Raw genomic sequence first — 21,070 nt, 5'->3', positions numbered from 1 at the left:
AGTAAAAAATATAAATCTTAATTCAAAAATTCGATGTTAATCTTGCAAATCTGATTGAAAACATTTCAAAATCAAATAAATGACAGCATGATTTATTCCCTTTGATAGTGTGTAACATTTGTCTAAATATTTTTTCATATCTTCTGTTTTTAGGAGATATTTGATTTGAGATATTAAAATGGCACATCCTATATTTATTTATCTTTTATTTGTTATTGTGATGTGATTATTGAAATTAGAAAATATCAGTATACGGATTAAATCATCATATTTCTTCGAAAAGATTTATTAATGTGAGATTCTTGAAACTTTTTATAAAAATTCTCCTTGTATCTCGCCTCTTCATAAAGTTATCCAATAATTAGAAATGTATACTTTATGGTATCATATCTGTCGACTGAAATAAATATAGAATAATAATAGAACTAGAAATTATATTGGATATAATTTTAAGTTGATTCTTTGATATAATTATCAAATACACTTATATTAATATCATATTTGAAGTTATAGATCATATAATATTAAATTATAGATGGTGCAATTGTAAAACAACTTATTAAATTTTTGTTGGCAGTTATTGACATTTATTGCCTACAAATACATTGTATATCAAAGCAAATAATAAGCAAAGAAACATCCTATTATGTTTTTATTTTTTATTCTCCATAATCTATAATTAACCTTTTATACTCGAAGATTTTTTTTTTCATAACTCATTTACCAACAATTTGACTTATTCATAAATTGAGTAGGAATTTTAAAAAAAATGATACATCATTGAAAATAATAATTATTCTATTTGAATAAATCATATTTGAAATAAAACTTTATTGATAAATATTTATAAAAAAAAAATTAAAATTTTATATATTATTTCTTATTCCTTATTTCTTGTTTGATATCATAATAGTAAATACTAATAAATAAATATGAAGCTAATCATTATTATTATCATTGTAGTTTCGATCATTATGCATATCTTTAAATCAATATTACTCGTCCAATTATTGTGTTATATTTTCGATTTCGAAGAATTCAATTTTCTTCATAATAACATTGTTATAAAATTTTGTTATAAAATTAAGTTTGGATTTAAGATTTGATTTGGTTGGAATTAAATTAGATATAAATTTAATACAAATATATATAAAATTAGAAATATAATATACAAAATGGCATCTATAATAGGCTATTTAAATATCAACTGTTGTAATTAATAGAAAAAAATGTGTTAGACCAAATTTATATGATATTGAATATATAATTTGATAAATAATTTTTTGATAAATGAACAGGTAATATTTATGAGATTAACTTCATTTTTTTTATTAATTTATATCATTCATTAATTTATATAAATTTTATGAATTTCACGTTAAAATTTTTCCTAACTGTATGATATAATTAATTTAATTCTTATAATGAGAAATAATGAGGAATAATTGATTGATACAATAAAAATTATAATTATATATATATATATATATATATAAATAATTAGATTAATATTTTTTTAATAGAATAACATATAATTAAAAAAAAAAATCATTACGTAATCATTATGTAAATAAAAATATAAAATAATCATTATATAAATAATTTTTGGTATTATTCAAATAATTTAATAAAATCATGTTGCAATATTATAATCAAATACTGAAATATTAAACAGAAAATTATTTAAGGAATTTTTACATTAATACTAAGAAATTTTTACATTAAATATTTTATTGAAAATAATAGATATTCTTTAAAATAACAATGATTTTTAAATTAAAAAAATAAATTAAAAATTAATTATAAAATAATTATAAATAATTTACAATTTTTGTATAATTTGCAAATAATTCCTTTTATTTGTGTTAAACTATATTACATTTCTATATTCTATATTATTTATATATTTATAAATATTTATGTACATGTATATATATTATCTTATTTTCGAATTTATTTTTTATATTTTCATATTACAATTAAATATACATAAATACATATATGCATGATATATATATATATATATATATATATATATATATATATATATATATATATATATATAACATGTAAAATATCGAAATTACTAAATAATTGCTTCAATTGACGATAGTTTTACAATTTCTATACATTTAATCTAATCAAATTATCCAATTATGATATAGAATCAAAATGATGCTTTATACTGCTATGTAGAAGCCAGATCTTCAACATTACTTGAATCTGGTCTGACCTTTCTCGTTTTATTAACCACGTCAGTTCAAGTATGCTCTATCATCTCAAGCAAAGCTTAGAGTTTCATAAAGATACAGATAAAAGCGCATGCTTATGAGATTCTCTCAGATCAATTGTGTCTAGAAATTATGCAAACTAATCTGCTATGTGCAATCTTGAATTACTTGAACTTTTTTCTATCTAACAGTTTTTCTAAATTTACACATATATATTTTTTTTTCATTTTCTGATTTTCTTCAATTTATTTGATATTAATAAATGAATAAATTCCTATTTTACAATATTGCTAATTTGTCATTGTTATTTGGACAATTGTTTTTTTAAATAAATTTAATATTTATTGAATAATCAATTTTGTCATTTTAATTATTCTTAAATTTTTGTTTAAATCTATAAAAATTATAGATTTTTAAATTTTAAGTTTTAGAAGAAAATAAAAATGTATGCACTAGTATGTTAAATATTTATTTTGTTAAATAAAATTTTTATAAAGTGATCAAATAAAAAATAATTATAAATTCTTATTTTGTTGTTTTTTATTCAAATTTATATAAATAAATAATCCTAAAATATATATATATATGTATCGATTAGAAAATGGATTCAACATTCAATAATCAATAGTTAAATAAAACAAAAATATTTAAAATATATAATAATTATATTACTATTATTTCATATACAAAATGATTCATTTTAATTTATAAATTTTTCGAAATTATTTCTGAACTTGTCAAAATTGTTTCAAATAGGAATTGCTTTTTCGAGAAAAAAGTTTTGTAAATATTTTTTTTATATATATACAATATACGCGTAAAAATACATATAAGAAAGAGAGAGAACATAAAATATTTGTAATATCAAAATTATATATTTAAATACAAAAATTGCATATTCATGTTTGTACAACTTTTATATATATATATATATAATATATTTAATTTTTCATACAGTACATTTTTTTTAAATATCTGTAAATATTAGAAATACGAAAAAATGTTTTAAATCAAAATTATAATATAGTATAAAGATAAATACAAGATAAATCGTGATGATTTTGAAATAATGTTGACGATTCCAATTATTTTTAATTTTTACAATTTTATATTTTTTATTGCATATTTTTATTAACCAATATTTAAAATATTATATACACATAATGTATTTTTCATAAGCCATTATTGAGTTATTAATTTTCAAAATTTATGTGTTATTAACATTAGCATTGCTCAATTTATACCGAAATTGCTCAGTATATGTATGCGTGCGTACTTGTATTTTAATGTAATCTAAATGTAGTAGTCTTAATTATTATAATTATTCATTTTTTGAAAGAATTAAACTATATGGTCGCTTATATTTACAAAAACATTTATTATGAAATAATAATTAAAGTGATATCAGATAAATTAAAATTAAAATTAGAAATGAAAAATTAAAATAAAATGATTAAATTATTTTCAATAATTATTTCAATTATATTTATACATTTTGTTATATGTAAAAAATAATATTTTGTTCTTTTTATTAACTTTCAAAGTTAAAATATAAATCATAAAAAATTAAAATATATATAAAATAGATAAAATTTATCTTGTTTTAGAACTATTACTATTACTCATTGATTTGATAACGTATATAAATTCATATAGATATTGTATTTATTTATAATTCTGTCAATTATATAATAAATTTTAAAAGTTTATTTGTGATATGATTTTATTATATTTAAATAAAATTATAAAAAATATGTAAAAAATGTCTAATAAAAATAATAAAATGCAATTCGCCAATATATATATATATGTATATTTGTATCATTCATTGCTTGTTTGTTTTTATTATCATTTATTTTTAATCGGGAAATCTTATATTCTAAATATGTAAAAATAGAAAAAGTAAATTTTACAATATTTTATAAATAATAAAAATCTTATGATAATAATAATTTTATAAATAATCTATTAGAAAGTTAATAATTTTCTGTAATCTTATAATCTCAGTCTAAAATAACTTTTTACAATCTTTTCTACCTATTTTAGCAATTATTAATGAAATAAAAATGTAAAATATAACATTTTAAATAAAATGTTTCTTGTTTTGAGAAATTTATATTGTATTTATTATTATTTATATTTAAAACATATAAGATATTTTTTGATAAGATATATATATATTTCAACAAAATAATTATTCTATTATGAAACGTATAATGTATCATATAAATTATTCTTTTGAGATATAAAATTATTTATTTATTTTGATAAAATTAAAAATGATCGCCAAAATTAAATTATTTAAAAAGGAATTTATCTTCTATACATATAAATCAAATATAAAGTAATGAAATATTTAATATAAAGATTGTATATGTATCCAAATTTGTATTTTGTTTATAAATTTTCAATAAAATGTTTAAATTGTATAAATAATAAATTAAATGATAAATTACTTTAAAAATATTAATTAATAATGGCTAAATATTCCATAAAATATACATGCCTTGAACAGCACATATATTCATAAGTATTTCGATAAACTCAATAAATAATGAACAAGTAGCTACCGACTGACACTTGTTCCTGAAAGATTTGCGTGAAGAAACATTAATTCTAGCATGTAATATGTTCGAGAACAGAACTGAGGTGGGGCAGAATTGTGAGGGCGAAAAGTTATGAGGAGAATGGTTAGATATATGAACAGAGGGAACGGGAAGGGAAGACTCTTCTTCATATAAATGCTGCCAGTACTTGTATTCACGGTACTACAGATTCGATCTTGTTCAAATCTACGCGCGGTATTCAGCAACCATCATCATGCAACGCATAGTGAGTGATTGTTATAAATGTATTAACATATAAGTGATTCAAAATTAAAATAGACGCAACTTTTTCTCGTTAATTGATACATTCTAAATATATTAATACTTCATTCTTATATTTTACACTATTAATATCATTAATATTCTAATAATTCTAATACTTTAAAAGAAATCATAATTACAATTTCTTAGATAATTTAATTACTTAAATAATCATCAAATTAATCAATTAATAAAATATTAATTTTTTATATTTTCTATATTTTCTGTATTGAAACTCTTGGTTAATTATTATTTGATTTTAATATTTTGCACATTTCTTAATATTTATTTTATTTCCAAGAAATGTTTTCTATATATATATACATATATGTATTTTTACATTATTTTAATATGTGAAAAAGAGAAATTTCCCTACACTTTTTAAAAAAATATTTTTCATAATTTTACTATATAAATATATTAAATATTAAATCTATTACGAATATCATTATATTTACTCTAAAAGTTGTTTTAAATTGTATATTATATAAATTGGTTATATATTTGTAGCACATCTAGAATCGATTCTAAAAATTGATATAAAAAATAAACAAATACAAAAATATCGATTAAGACTTATTTACAAGCAATTGAAGTTTATGATAATAAAATAAGAAGCAAATAGAAGTAAATTCGCTCTATTTTTATCACTATTTCACTTTGTCTTTGCCTCACTTCATCTAATACAAATTTAATTAATACTTAATAAATAAGCCTCAATTAACATTTTCCTATTTCCTTTTTTTTTTTAAAGATCTTAAAATCGAAGATATTGTACAAATATTAACATCCTATACATAAAATTTAGAAGTTAAATATATATTAATATATAGAAATAATATATAAAATATAATAATATATAGTTATAGTAATATAATATGTATAATATGTATAACAAACAATAAAAATTTGTAATAAAAATTTATATATGTAATAATATTTATAAAATTTTAATATTTTAAAAAAGATTAAAATTGCTTAAATTTCAGTTATTGGTGTTCAGTTTATTTGGCTGTGCTCTTGGACAGTATGGTGCATTTCGTGGTGCATTTCCAACTCAAAATGCTTATCGATCAACACCTAGACCAGCTTATCAACAACCAACGATACAACCGCAGTATACACCCCAGTATAAGTATGTATTTATATACATACTATACATTTTATTACATATATACAATAAAAGCAGTTAAATATTAATCTTCTAATTCGAATAGTAACGATTGTTTTATAATAACTTTTGGTCAAATTCAAGAATTATTTAAGTTTGAAACATACCAAACTTTTAACTGATCTGTCTGAGATGTCAATATTTACTTCAGAACTCAATTTTATCGGATAATATTTTTTCATCATTATACTCTGAATAAAGAAATAAATGTTAATCAATTGAATAAATGATTATCTATTTACAAGAATTTTTAAATAAATAATCACTATTATTCAAATTGTTAAAAATAAAATATTATAAACCTAATATAAGAAAATAAATTATATATAACTAACAAAAAAGAATTAACATTGAAGTATCCATTATCTGAAATATTACCTGATAATTTTTTCTTTCTAACTTTTTTACGTATTTTATATTTCTTATAAAAATATATATTATTAAATCGAATTAAAAGTATTTGAATTTTATATAATAGAATATTTATTCTTTTTAGTAGTCCTGGAAGATTTATAGCTATACGTAGTCAACAAAAAGATACGTATCCAGATGGAACTTATACATTTAGCTATGATACCGAAAACGGAATTTCAGTTGCCGAAAGCGGAAGACCTCAAGGTGCCCCACCAACACAAACCGAGGTAAATTTGTTTATTATTTCTTTTATTATTATAATATAATTTCATACTATAAATCATATTTTCTATTTATCGAATAAAATTTTTTATATTCAAACGAAGCATGGAACAAATAATAATAATGTTTTTGCAATATATTACAAATCAAATTTTTTATTTAAAATTTATAACAAAACATGGAGTAAATAATAACGTTTTTGTAGTATGAAATTTACTAATTATCGTTTCATTAATGTGCTCTTACTTTTAAATTTTATATTTTATATCATTATTAATCATAAGATTTTAACACAAATTACGTGAAATAACTTACAAAAGTGGCTAAATTATTCTATTAATTATATAATTTTATATTTTAATTTATAAATTATATATTATAATTATATACTGTATATTATTAATAATTATTAAGTTATTAAATTATTACACTTTGATAAAATTGTTTTTACTTTTTAATATCCTTAATATTAAATTGTGCACGAATATTTAAATATTTATATTTTGTAATATAGATATTATATAGTATTTAGAATTTTAATTCCAAATGCATTATTTTATAGATTGTTCAAGGAAGATATTCATATACCGCACCGGATGGTACTCCTATTACTGTGGAATATACAGCAGATGAAAATGGTTTCCATCCTCAAGGTGCACATTTACCAACTCCTCCCCCTATTCCAGAAGCAATTAGACGAGCACTTGCAGCTAATCCACCTGGACCTGATGATTCAGACTATAGACAACCATATAATCCAAATCTTTACCGAAGATATTAAATAAAATATTAATTAACTAAATGATTTTAAGAGTTTCCAAGCTTGCACTTAATATTGCCGTATAATCCGACCAAATATGTACATATGTATATCATACATAATAGAAATCAAGATTCAACATAATATAACAGTCACTATATAATAGATGAATAAATATTTTTTATCTTTTCTCACTTTATTTAAGTCCCTCTATATTCTTTCCTTTATTTAAAAATATATTTCTTACAAATTATTGTCGCGTATAATAATATCTATCTTTAATTATATTTAGTATTTAAATTTGTTTGAATATATTTAGAGTAATATTATTTGCGCAATATATAAATTTATGTAATCCTATAAGAATTGATACTTGACTATTTTAACTTCATACAGTTGTCGCATAACTTGTAACAACAAGTGATCTTTCCAATACGATAATTCATCATATTATAGATATAGACATGCATGTTGTATTAGAAATGCATATGTAGTATTAAAAAGAGGAATATTCAAGAAATATATTTAATAAAACAAAAATATTTATGCTGATTAATTATGATTTTAAATTTATGTTTTAAAAATTTATATTTTATTATGATATAATATTTAATAATAAATATTCTAATATTTATGAATAATAAATATATATTTTTTTCTCTTATTTAAAAAAATATAATTATTTCTCTATTACTACTTATTTTATATTATTAATTATTTCTCTATTTTTATTGCATAAGTTAGTTATTATTCTATTGAAAAATTTGATAAGAGAATTCATAGAGAAAAAGAAAGAAAAAAGAAAGAGTACAATATCTAAAATTTCTCATTATTCAATATATTAAAAAAAGAATAATAGTAAATATGTGTAATTATTCACTTTTATTTTTATATCTTTGTTTTAAAATATCTTTGAACAATAATAATTTTGACAATTAAAAATAATAATTAGTTACTTGTACAAACTTATTTATATTTGCATTTATAAATAAATTTGTTTTTGTTAGAAATATATTTTTTAATCAACAAGTATTAATTATTAAAAATTTAAAAATTTTTAATTTTCTAAAGTTCAAACAAATTATGCAAAGTTAAAACAAATTCTAACAAAAATATTTTGTTAACGTAAATAGTTATTGATAATAAAAGCAAATTATTAATGTGACCTTGTAATTTGATAATATCATGATTTATGTTAAATCAAAATTAAATGAAATTGATTTCTAAAAATAAACTTTCTTACATTAACACACAAAGTAACTATACGCATGTAATAGATCACAATGATGACCCATAACGTAATTTATGAACTCCTTAATACTAGGGAAAGCATGCTAGTTGAACTTCAATTGCACCATGCCTCTAACTGATATGTAAGAAATGCAGTAAAAGAGGGCTGGGATGAGTACAGGTGAAAGTGTTCTATTGGATCTTTCATTATCTTACATTTTTCTATAGATCATTCCGGTCAAGGACTAACACAAACGATGCAACTTGGGCGGTTCCTGCACTTCCTTTGAGACGTTCATCCATCTGTATCACTAAAAATCGTATACAAAGCATGTTTATAATATAACTGTATTGGACAAAATATAATCGTTACTATTAAATTGAAAATATTTAAAATAAAAAGTATAATTATATTTTCTAATACTAAAAAAATTAATTTCTAATCTTTCAGATTTAATGTGAAAATAAAATTAAATATATACTATTAAAATTAATTTTTAAAATACTACAAAAGTTTCAATTGTTTATTGTTTTAAATACATTTTTATTAATATATTTTAATTTTTCAAATATTACTTTTGTCAATTAAATGTTATATCGTCAATTATTTTTATTTATAATTACATAGTTTTATATTATGAATTTATTGGTATTTTAAAATAAATATGTAAAATAATATTCGTAATATAAATGAATATATTAAGAAAATTTTATGAAATGATATTTTTAATCTACTCCAAATATAATCCGAATTTTTCTATTTAAAGTTATTTTTATACACATAGAAGATATTGACCAGATTTGCTGAAAATATAAAATTACATTATTATTTATAAAAAAAAAATTTCTTATCAAAATCAAATAATGAAGATGATAATTTTTAAATTTATGATACTTTAAAAAATTCTTAATCGAATTTAGATTTTAACAACTTAAATATTATTATAAAAAGTTAGTTTTTATAGTTTTTATAAAGAATAGTTCAAAGAATTCTATGATTTAAAAAGTTCAGAATTAAAAAAGTTCTGATTTTGAAAAAATTCTGAAGTTTAAGAAGTTCTAAAGTTAAAAAAGTTCTGATGTTTAAAAAGATTGCAAGTTTCAAATAATATGCAGAGTATTTGTTTATAATTCTATCAAAACGCTCATACCCTTTAAAATCTCTTCTATGCTCATCTCGCGAGATCACGAATCTTTGCGGTAGAATACACAAGCTACCAATAACAGCGTGAACATCTGATTAAGCGACATCCCCAATCCAAGAAAAATTTCTAGAATTAGACTAAGTGTTTATATCATTTATAAAATCCGCTATTTTCAAAAACCGTGACTTTACGTTTCAAAAAGATTTAATTTTAATTTATTTTATTATCAAATTTATTATTCTTATGCAATTTATTAAGACTAATAATTTGTCTTATATCTTATTATCTTATATCTTATAAAATGTCAATATTTCAATAATAGTATTTATTCAATTTATTACTTAAAAGTGCTTGGAATAAAATCTAATTAAATATGAAAATTTTATAAAAATTTTATAAAAGATATATTGATAATTTTTTATAAAAAAAACAAAGTAATTTTATTTATACATATCTTGATTTTTAAACTTAGTTTTAGAATTACTAATGCTTTTCAGGTTTTTTAGTTTTTAGTTGTTAATTAATATTATTGAAAATAAAAAATACTTATTAAAGGAATAAATTATATTATTAATGAATATTATAAAATTAAAACAAGTGCAAATATATTTTATAAATATTTATATAACAATAAAGTTTATTATAAAATATAAAAAATCATATTTATTTTATTTCACTTTTTTTTTATCACTTATTTATTATAAAATTTAATAATATTTTCAAATTATATTACTATATAATATGAAATTTTTCATATTTATTATAAATAATAATTATAACAATTATTTTATAATGAACAAAAATAATAAATTAATTATATATTTTGTATTATATGTATAACAAATTTTATAATTTTATACTTTATGTATAATTTTATATATTATTATAATTCAAATAAATGTAATTTTTTTACCTACATATACAAACATTGGATTGAAGAAGTAATAGTTTACATTTATTACTATAGAGGTCAGTCAAAAATTTTGTGTTTTCGCTAGTAATGGCAAGTAAAAACCTAACCTTAAATCTGATTTTTATCAATTTCTTTATTTATTGAACAAAATACGCTTGTTTTTAACGCTGAGAAAAACTAAATCAATATAAAAATGCCTGATCATCTAGGAGAAGATATGCGAAAAGTAAAAAGTGAAGAAGGAAAAGAAGAAAAAGAAATAAAATGTAAGTTTTAATTAATTATTATTTGTCTTTACTTATTGAGATATAATAGAATTTATTTAAATTTTAGCTTTGGATGAAGGAGATATTGCTTTACTTAAAACTTATGTAAGTAAAATTATATGTAATAATTTTGGAAAAAAAACAATTTCCTTTAATAATAGATTTAAAAATAATAGATTTGTAATAGATTTAAAAATAAAAATTCTTGAAATTATTTTCTAGAAATAAAATAACTAAGATAAAATTAAAATATTTTGTATAGGGTCAAGGACAATATACAAAAAGTATTAAAGCTGTTGAAGAAGATATACAAACAATAATTAAACGTGTCAATGAATTGACTGGAATTAAAGAATCTGATACTGGTCTTGCACCACCTGCTTTATGGGATTTAGCTGCAGATAAACAAACTTTACAAAATGAGCAACCATTACAAGTTGCACGTTGTACTAAAATAATTAATGCAAATTCTGATGATCCGAAATATATTATAAATGTAAAACAGTTTGCAAAATTTGTAGTTGATTTAGCAGATTCAGTTGCTCCAACTGATATTGAAGAAGGTATGCGAGTAGGAGTGGATCGTAATAAATATCAGATTCATATTCCACTTCCACCAAAAATTGATCCAACTGTAACAATGATGCAAGTTGAAGAGAAACCTGATGTCACATATAGTGATGTTGGAGGTTGCAAAGAACAAATTGAAAAATTAAGAGAAGTTGTTGAAACACCCTTGTTACATGTTAGTATTTTATAATTATTGAATTACAATTTTTATAGAAAATACATATAGAAAAATAGATATAATAATTTCTAATAATATCAGATAATATCAAAAAATATGATACTTTATTTATTATAGCCAGAAAAATTTGTTAATTTGGGAATTGAACCACCTAAAGGAGTATTGTTATTTGGACCACCAGGTACAGGCAAAACTTTATGTGCTAGAGCTGTTGCTAATAGAACAGATGCTTGTTTTATTCGTGTGATTGGTTCAGAATTGGTTCAAAAATATGTTGGTGAGGTAAGTATAACATGACTTTATTATTAAACTGTAATTACCAAATAGTATGTATTTACATAAAAAAATGAACAAATTTTTTAGCAAATATAAATTTATAGCAGAAACTAACATTTTTTTTAAATATTTTTATTTATTTTCAAGTATTTTTTGTTTCTATTAGTAAGTTTCCATTTTTGTTAATAGTTTAAAGGTTTTTTCACTTATTATTGTAATATAATAATTATTCGTACATAAATATTTTAAAAAAGTAAAAATATGATCATTTTGAAAAAAATATGTATATATTCAATATGAATTATAATAATATGTAATATCTTATTTATTATATTATTATTACTATTATTATTATAATATACATATATAAATTATCTATCTATTTATTAATTAAATTAATTTAAATTGTTTTAAAAATGTTTATTGTTTTAATCTAATTGTTTTAAAAAAATTTAATGTAAAATAAAAAATTTGTATATTTATATATTTTTTGCATTATTTATTCTATTTATATCAATACAAATAATTTTATGTACAACTAAATATTTTTTCTATATCTCTAAAAATAATAATTTATTGAGAAAATAAAATAGCATGAAGCAATAAAAATTCCTTTATAATATTTGAATGACATTTTATGTTTTCAAATATGAAAATTTAGTTGAGTTATCATATTTAATTATGATGTATATAATGTATTTGTAGTAATATATATGTAAAAAAATACAAATATTTCATTACCTCCAATATTGAATTTATCTATAGATATATTTTTAAAAATATGTTTGATTGGAATTAAATGTATTTTAATTCCTTCATGAACATTTTAAATAATAGAAAAAATAATACCTTATTTATTATGTTATTATTATTATTATTATTATTATTATTATTATTATTATTATTATATAATAGGGTGCTCGCATGGTAAGAGAATTATTTGAAATGGCACGTAGTAAAAAAGCTTGCTTAATATTTTTTGATGAAATTGATGCTATTGGAGGAGCTCGATTTGATGATGGAGCTGGTGGTGATAATGAAGTACAACGTACTATGCTTGAACTTATTAATCAATTAGATGGGTAAAAAATATTTTTTTTTCTTTATATTATTCTATATTCTAATTAATTTTTACTAACTTTTAGTAACTTTAATAATGCAAATAATAATATTTATATGATTTTAACTATTTCAGTTTTGATCCACGAGGTAACATTAAGGTATTAATGGCAACAAATAGACCAGATACATTAGACCCAGCATTGATGCGACCAGGACGTTTAGATAGAAAAGTAGAATTCGGATTACCGGATTTAGAAGGACGAACACATATTTTTAAAATTCATGCACGTTCAATGAGCGTAGAAAGAGACATCAGATTTGAACTTCTTGCACGCTTGTGTCCTAATAGTACTGGAGCTGAAATTCGTTCTGTTTGTACAGAAGCTGGTATGTTTGCAATTCGTGCACGTCGTAAAGTAGCTACAGAAAAAGACTTTTTAGAAGCTGTAAACAAAGTAATTAAATCTTATGCTAAATTTTCTGCAACTCCTAAATATATGACTTATAATTAAAGAATTATTTCTTATTTTCAAATATTTATGTGTTACAATTATATTGCTAATTATAACATACAAATTAATCATTATAATTTGATTATAAAGTCAAATAATAAATTGCAATTTGTTTTTTACTTAATATTGTACTTTCTCTATTTCCATATATTTTTTGTTTAAAATGATATATTTTAGCTTATAATTTGTTTTTTTTTTTAACAAGCGGAATTATTGTTTAAGATATCATGAAAACTAAATTTTAATAGTGCATCTGGTTTGTTGATTAATAAAGATATCATTCCAAGATCATCTCCATGCCAAGAAATTTTAAAATGTCGACATATCTATATAAAACAAAAAAAATATATTTATTATGATTATGATTAATATCATAAAATATTTTAATAACATAAAATATTTGCATATTTTTAATTGTGTGAAAAAACATTTTAAAAAATTTAAAGTTTATGATAATAAAATTTTTATTTTTCTATAATTTTTATATAATACTGTATAATAGCGTAATACTTTTCATTCTCAACTGAATTAAATAAAATTTATCTAATTTATTTTTAAAGAATAAAAAATTTTAATCAATTTTAAAGAATGAAATATAATTTTTAAAAACAATAACTCTAAAATATAAAGTGTTATATATCCATAAAAATTAACGAAAGAAGTATAAACTTACTCTTAGTAACAGTATTTGCATATTTTGCTCTGCAAAACGTCTAGCAATACAAGATCTAGGTCCATGACCAAAAGGCAACAACACATATGGATGTACTGTTTTCTTATAATTTATTTTATTGTTTTTTGAATGTTCACGTAACCATCGTTCTGGTATAAATGAATCCGGTTCTTCAAAATATTCAGGTAGACGACAAATAATTTGATTTTGTGTTACAACAACACTCTATGAATGAATTAAAAAATATAATAATTAACAAAAAAAAAATTTGAAAAATATGAAATATGCATATAAAAATAAATATCCATTATAAAAATTCTTTTTAAATATATATTAGTAAAAAAATGATTTTAAATAAAATTATTTAAAACAATTTATATTTTAAAATACTTATATTTATATTTAAAAAAATTTTTAAATTAAAAATATAATTAAATGTCTTACAATTGCCTTGTTCAATAAATGAATTCTATTTATATATTTATATATATATATATATCTTGTATTGATTAATTTATATACAATTTATAACTTACTCCTTTAGGTACTTTATAACCACTAAGAACAACATCAGTTTGTAATATACGACCTATTCCTATAGAGATAGGATTTAATCGTAAACTTTCCTTAATTACAGCTTTAGTATAAGTAGCATTTCGTAAAACATTTATTGATATTGGCTCATTATGATTATTCAACAATTGTGTGGCTTCAATCCTCAATTTTTCTTGAATATCTTGATTCTTTGCAAGATGGTATAAAATATAAGCTGTACTATAACTAGTCTAAGAGAGTAGAAAATTTATTTATTTTACTTAAGATTTATTGTAATAAACAATCTATATTATTGACTTATTAATATAATATTTATAATATTAATTATTATAATTAATATTATTATATATAATACTAATTATTGATTAATATATTAAAAAAAAATTATATTTTAATGTATTATTTAATGAAATCTGCATGAGCTTAATAATTTATTATATAATATATTTATACAATATCTATTATAAATATAAATTATAAATTCTATATTTTAATATATATATATATATATATATATATATATATATATATCATATTTTTAAATTTTTAAATTTTATCTAATTAATTTAATCTAATTTAAATATAAATTATCTAACTAATTTAATTAATTTAATTTATCTATCATATTTTAATTCTATATAAAATATATAAATATTTTTTTAAATTTAATTTATTTTCCTTCAAAATAAAAACAAACACTCTTAATTTTAATTATCATTATATTAAATGATATAATAAACCTATTTAAATATTGCAATGTTAATAACTTTAAAAACTCTAGTAATTCTATAAATAGAATTAATTTTTTTTAAATTTCTTATTTAATTATTAATATATTATTAATAATTTAATATATATTACATTATATATTATATAATATATTATTAATAATTTAATTATAATTATATATTAAATTATTACAGAAATTATATCACAAATGTACTAGATTAGGCTTCTGTTTTGCTTATTCAATAATAAATATTTTTCAAAAATGTATATGTTCAATATTAATATCATTATATAATGATATATATTATGATAATTACAGTATCTATACCAGCAAGTAACATATCACAAGCCATGCCCACAATGTCCTTAATGTCCAAAACAGGATTTTCTAAATAAGCATCTATAAATGATTTATTATATCGTATTTTCATATCGTTTTTTTTACGAGATACCAATTCTAATGCAATCCTAATTCAAAAAAATAAAAAAAAATATAAAATGTAAAACATAGCAATAAAAAACAAATTAACATGTACATGTATATTCAAAGTTTTATAAAAAGAATTCTTTCTAAAAAAGAATATTATATATATTTTATAAAAATTTATTTTTATAAAAATAAAAATATATGAGAAATATTTAAAATACAATTTTAATAATTTCAAAACAAGAATATAAATATTTTATTAATCCAATAATTATTTTTATAATTTATTTTAGTAATAGTTTAACAGTTTTAATGAAGTATCCAATTTTAATATCTTTATAATTTATATATAAATTATATATTATTATATCTTTAATTTGTTTATAATTTATATATAAATTATATAATTATATATAAATTTATATATTAATAACTTTAGGATTAATAATTGATTTTAAATGATAAAACACATAAAATAAAGAATTATTACTCACATTTCCATATATGTTTGTGCCTTACGTAATTTTCTATATAATGGTGTTTCAAATAAACGCCATAATTGCAATCCATTATCTAACTTTAAAATTGCACTATTTGTTGCAAAGGCAGCTTCAATTAACTTTGAACTTGTAGAATTTTCAGATCTTTCTTCTTTTGAAAAACTATTCAGTCTTATATCAAAAACAACCAAACATGTCACTAAAATCAAAAGTTAAAATAAAAAAATTTCTTAAATAATTTAGGATATATAAATAATAATTATTAAATAATATATAGACATTTTGTTTCTATTTATCTACTAAAATTTGATGTTGTTGTTTACTATAATTTAAATTTATAAAAGAAGATATACTTCATCATTATTGTAAGAATTATATTACATTCAAGAAATAAGCGTGATAAAAGTGGTAAAAAATCTGCAAATTTTTCATTGTTACATAACTCAACAAATTCTTGCACAACATGATCTGTTTCTTTTAAATAATTGATCACATCTTGAGGTTTACTAGAAACTTTTTGAAATTCTTTACGCAATCTCCACCATTCTGATCCATTTCTGAAATTTATAAATTTATCTTAATTATTATAATATAATAAATTATAGAATTACATATAAAATTTTATTTATTAGAATTATTAAATTATATATATATTTTTTAAATATATTTTATAATTATTATATAATTATATAATTAATTAAATAGAAATAATTTATATTATATATATATAAATGAATTAATATTTTATGTAATATTGTAAAAATATATTAAAAATATAATAAAATAATATTTTTAAATATATATTCAATTATTTTATATATTACAATATATTTTATAATATATATCTTAGATATTAAATAATATATATGTATATAATATAATTAACTAAATAAGAATAAAATAATTAATAATTAAAAATGGAAAATTTTTTTCTACATATAATTTATTATATTTCTATTTATACACTATTTTTTTTCAAATTTATATAAATAATTTAAAAATTGTAATGAGTAGATGATTTATAAATATTTCAGAAGTTGCATTTTATAAATGTATAAATTATATTATTAATAATAATATAGAAAAGAACAAGTATGAAACTTTTTCTGATATTTATTAAATTATATTTCAGTATCTTATATATGTATATACGTAGTTATACTATATATATGTATACATATTAATATATATGATTATGATTATAATATAATATAATATATAATATTAATAATATAATAAAAATGTATAAGTATAAAAATATTTTTTATATATTATTTTATATCTCATGTATGAATATTTTAAAAACAGTATTAAAAATTTAAAATAAAAGGTTATATGTATATAATCTTTAACACGTAGTTTTTGCATTTTTATTTTCTCTAATTAAATAAAAATATATATATAATATAATGTAAAATTTTATATAAAAAGTTTTATTTTAATTTTATATAAAAAGGATTATCTTAATTATATAATATAGAATATCTTTTATTATATTTTATTCATAAAAATATTTGCATAATGATATATAAAAAAAATTTTAACAATTGAATCTCGATTGAATCATTATTTGCTTTAAAAATTAAAATTAAATAGTTAGTGTTTTTGTTTTTATTTAATTATTTAATTTTATTTAATATCAATTAAGACATTTATAAATTAATATAATGATCATATTGTATGTATATAAATTTTATAAATATAGAATTATTGTATAATAACAAATATAATGTATACTTCATTATATTATGATTCATTATATTAAACTGAACAATATAGTATAGTATGATAAAATATATTAATAAATATAAAAATACGTATATTACGTGGGTAATAAACCTCCAGTATTGTATATATTAGGACGATCTTTTCGATATTTTAAAAGAGCTAAATGGCTTCTTCTTTCTGGATGCAAACCAGATTCCGCTTTGAAAATTTCAGCTATATCTTCTGGTCTATAAATCCATATGACATTTACATTAGGTACTATTTCTTCGCGTACTAATGGTCCAAAACATTTTAATTTTTTTTTTCCACTTTCGTATAAATTTGTAAAACTATATTCGCCTATTAAATATATCATTATTTTAGTTAAATAATAATATAAATATAATCAGTTATGAAATATTAATTAACATATAACTTAAATATAAATAATGGTCATAAGGAATAAATTCTAATATTTTAATATTTCTGAAAGAAATATATAATAATATAATAAATATATTTATATAAAAATTTATTTTAAGAAAAATTTAAATAATAAGAAATAGTATATATATATTCATAGGTTTTTATATTTTAAATATTATAAATTTATATATTATGTTATATTATTATGTTACATTTCTTACAATTATGTTTTATAATACAACTTTAAAAATCATTTAAAAAAATCATTAATTTTTTATTTTATTTTTATTTTTTTAAGTTTAAGTTGATATATATTATATTAAATTGTTTAAATTAACATAATATATCGGTAATAATATATGAAATTTATATTTGACAATATAGTATATATACATAATGTAGTGTTTTATATATATATATATATATAAAATAAATTAAATTTAATTTGATTTTCTTACCAATAAACGGTAAATATTTGTAAAGCGTTCCAATAATTGGTAAAGATTTTGGTCCAGGAATATCATAGAAAGCTTTTGGTTGAGAATGGTCTATTTTGATCTTACTCTTTGTAAACTCATTAGAATAAAATTTAATAAATAGTTTTTTCCTTATAGATTGATTACACTTTTTCAACAATGTACACATTACTATTCAACAATGTACAACTATATAATCATATAAGGAATAAACTGAAATAAATAATACGATTTTTTAGTGAAAAATATTTAAGGAAGTTTCAGAAATATAGTAACTCTCAGACTGATTTTGGAGACTATGTTATGTATCTGGATCTTTTAGAACCGTTCTTGTTCAAGAATGCGTTGCTTCTTTCTTATTTCATCTCTTCTCTTTCTAACTGCTCGATCGTTCCCCGTCCACATAGAATTTCAATGTGCTTGTTTGAATTCGATGCGTCGGCGATATAACGTCTTGTTGACGTATTCTGTTGCTTAGTAAAATTTCTGAATAAAGTAAGATGTAAAATATTATATCTTTTGGAAACATTATTTTAGGGTTTTCCAAATAAAAATGTATATCTAATAAATGAATGATTTAAAAATATGTATGTAATCATATACATAATTCTAATCTTTTTTACTATAAAATTTACTATCAAATTTCCTATCTATTTTATAATTTGAATATGTATATTAATATATTAAATTAATTATAATAAAAATACATTATAATAATAAGTCGTAATAAGATGTAATAAAATAATAAATCTAATTTAAATAATTAAATAAATAATTAATTAATAATATTTTCTCAATTTGAAATAAAAAATAAAATTCTAAAGATTTAAAAATCTTAATATTAATATATTTACTTTTTAATTATTTCATAATACGCAATAAGGAATAAATATTATTTTATAAAATTTGTGAATTTTTTAATTATTTAATAATATTATATTATTATCATTATTTTGATATATATTATATTAAATTATACAAAATTTTATTTATAAATTAAGAATTTATTGTTACTTAACTTACTTTTCGACTATTTTAATAATAATTTAACAGATTCATTTCTATATATATTTGTATAAAACTTTTAATTCAATAGTAATTGAGACACTAATTATAAATATATAAATAATATCAGAACTAACGAAATGAAATAAGGAAGCGAAATAATTCGTGAAATATGAATACCTCAATTTAAGTACTAATGTCATTGTATATATATATATATATATATATATAATACATTATTTATATAATTCGTCCGAAATAATCCGAAATCATAAATTATTATATTATTAAGCAGATATTCATTCTTGATTATAATAAATTCATTTTGAGAATATTAATGGAATCAATGTATTTGTAATACGAAAATACAAAAATATATTTGTAATAGTTATTTGTTTTTTTAAAAACAATAAAAATTTGTTTTATGTAAAAATTTATTATTATTATTATCATGCAAAATATGAAATGGCAGAGATTCTATTGATGATATAATTTGATTGATGCTATAATTTTATTTTTCAAATAATTATAATCAAATCGTTAACTTTATATACAAATTATGAATATATTCATGGAATATTTTTGAAGAGTTAATTTTAAAAATCAAAATAAATATAAAAATTATAGAAAAATATCGGTTAAGAATTATTTAGTAGATTATAAATAGATTGCAGATTTATACAAATGATTATTTTTATAGAGAATATAAAAAAGAAATGATCAAAATAGAAATTTATTGTCTCATTCCCGATTCT

The 21,070-nt window shown here is 18.6% G+C and overlaps 3 protein-coding genes across 4 annotated transcripts; 2 read left to right on the top strand and 1 right to left on the bottom strand.

Annotated features, from left to right (window-relative positions):
* The first annotated feature begins 4,950 nt into the window (after window positions 1-4,950).
* Window positions 4,951-7,864, top strand: LOC100868883 (endocuticle structural glycoprotein SgAbd-2). 2 transcript variants are annotated; one of them, XM_012488433.3, is made up of 4 exons: window positions 4,951-5,063; window positions 6,088-6,233; window positions 6,769-6,910; window positions 7,468-7,864. In XM_012488433.3, exons 1-4 carry the CDS (start codon window positions 5,052-5,054, stop codon window positions 7,684-7,686), a joined length of 519 nt encoding a protein of 172 aa, XP_012343887.1. In that variant the 5' UTR covers window positions 4,951-5,051; the 3' UTR covers window positions 7,687-7,864. The 2 variants fall into 2 exon arrangements, with proteins under 2 accessions (XP_012343887.1, XP_003695125.1); XM_003695077.4 differs by having other exon boundaries at window positions 6,766-6,910.
* Window positions 7,865-10,986: 3,122 nt separating this feature from the next.
* Rpt1 (26S proteasome regulatory subunit Rpt1) lies at window positions 10,987-13,936 on the top strand. Its single transcript, XM_086912679.1, has 6 exons — window positions 10,987-11,219; window positions 11,287-11,324; window positions 11,482-11,964; window positions 12,085-12,249; window positions 13,159-13,325; window positions 13,439-13,936. The coding sequence occupies exons 1-6, from the start codon at window positions 11,147-11,149 to the stop codon at window positions 13,815-13,817; spliced, it is 1,305 nt and encodes a 434-aa protein (XP_086768805.1). The 5' UTR covers window positions 10,987-11,146; the 3' UTR covers window positions 13,818-13,936.
* On the bottom strand, window positions 13,804-19,796 carry dib (Cytochrome P450 302a1, mitochondrial). Its single transcript, XM_086912674.1, has 8 exons — window positions 19,293-19,796; window positions 18,528-18,768; window positions 17,083-17,258; window positions 16,696-16,900; window positions 16,092-16,242; window positions 15,027-15,275; window positions 14,491-14,715; window positions 13,804-14,143 (listed from the first exon to the last, which is right to left on the bottom strand). Exons 1-8 carry the CDS (start codon window positions 19,477-19,479, stop codon window positions 14,015-14,017), a joined length of 1,563 nt encoding a protein of 520 aa, XP_086768800.1. The 5' UTR covers window positions 19,480-19,796; the 3' UTR covers window positions 13,804-14,014.
* Between the last annotated feature and the right edge of the window lie 1,274 nt (window positions 19,797-21,070).

This window comes from Apis florea, unplaced genomic scaffold (assembly GCF_048593485.1).
Source record: "Apis florea isolate Af1SG1 unplaced genomic scaffold, ASM4859348v1 contig_1794_pilon, whole genome shotgun sequence".
NCBI classification, from domain to species: domain Eukaryota; kingdom Metazoa; phylum Arthropoda; class Insecta; order Hymenoptera; family Apidae; genus Apis; species Apis florea.
This window is presented reverse-complemented; position numbering and strand designations above follow the sequence as displayed.

What these genes read in the sequence shown, in the direction of transcription:
- LOC100868883 (XM_003695077.4), top strand. An exon ending in CAGTATACACCCCAGTATAA is followed by an intron (nt 6,234 to 6,765) that starts GTATGTATTTAT and finishes TATTCTTTTTAG; the next exon opens with TAGTCCTGGAAGATTTATAG. An exon ending in CCCCACCAACACAAACCGAG is followed by an intron (nt 6,911 to 7,467) that starts GTAAATTTGTTT and finishes ATTATTTTATAG; the next exon opens with ATTGTTCAAGGAAGATATTC.
- Rpt1 (XM_086912679.1), top strand. Translation starts at nt 11,147, where the DNA reads ATGCCTGATCATCTAGGAGAAGATATGCGAAAAGTAAAAAGTGAAGAA. An exon ending in AGAAGAAAAAGAAATAAAAT is followed by an intron (nt 11,220 to 11,286) that starts GTAAGTTTTAAT and finishes TTTAAATTTTAG; the next exon opens with CTTTGGATGAAGGAGATATT. An exon ending in CTTATTAATCAATTAGATGG is followed by an intron (nt 13,326 to 13,438) that starts GTAAAAAATATT and finishes TAACTATTTCAG; the next exon opens with TTTTGATCCACGAGGTAACA.
- dib (XM_086912674.1), bottom strand. Translation starts at nt 19,479, where the DNA reads ATGTGTACATTGTTGAAAAAGTGTAATCAATCTATAAGGAAAAAACTA. An exon ending in CAAATATTTACCGTTTATTG is followed by an intron (nt 18,769 to 19,292) that starts GTAAGAAAATCA and finishes TATATTTAATAG; the next exon opens with GCGAATATAGTTTTACAAAT. An exon ending in TGCAAATACTGTTACTAAGA is followed by an intron (nt 14,144 to 14,490) that starts GTAAGTTTATAC and finishes TGTTTTATATAG; the next exon opens with ATATGTCGACATTTTAAAAT.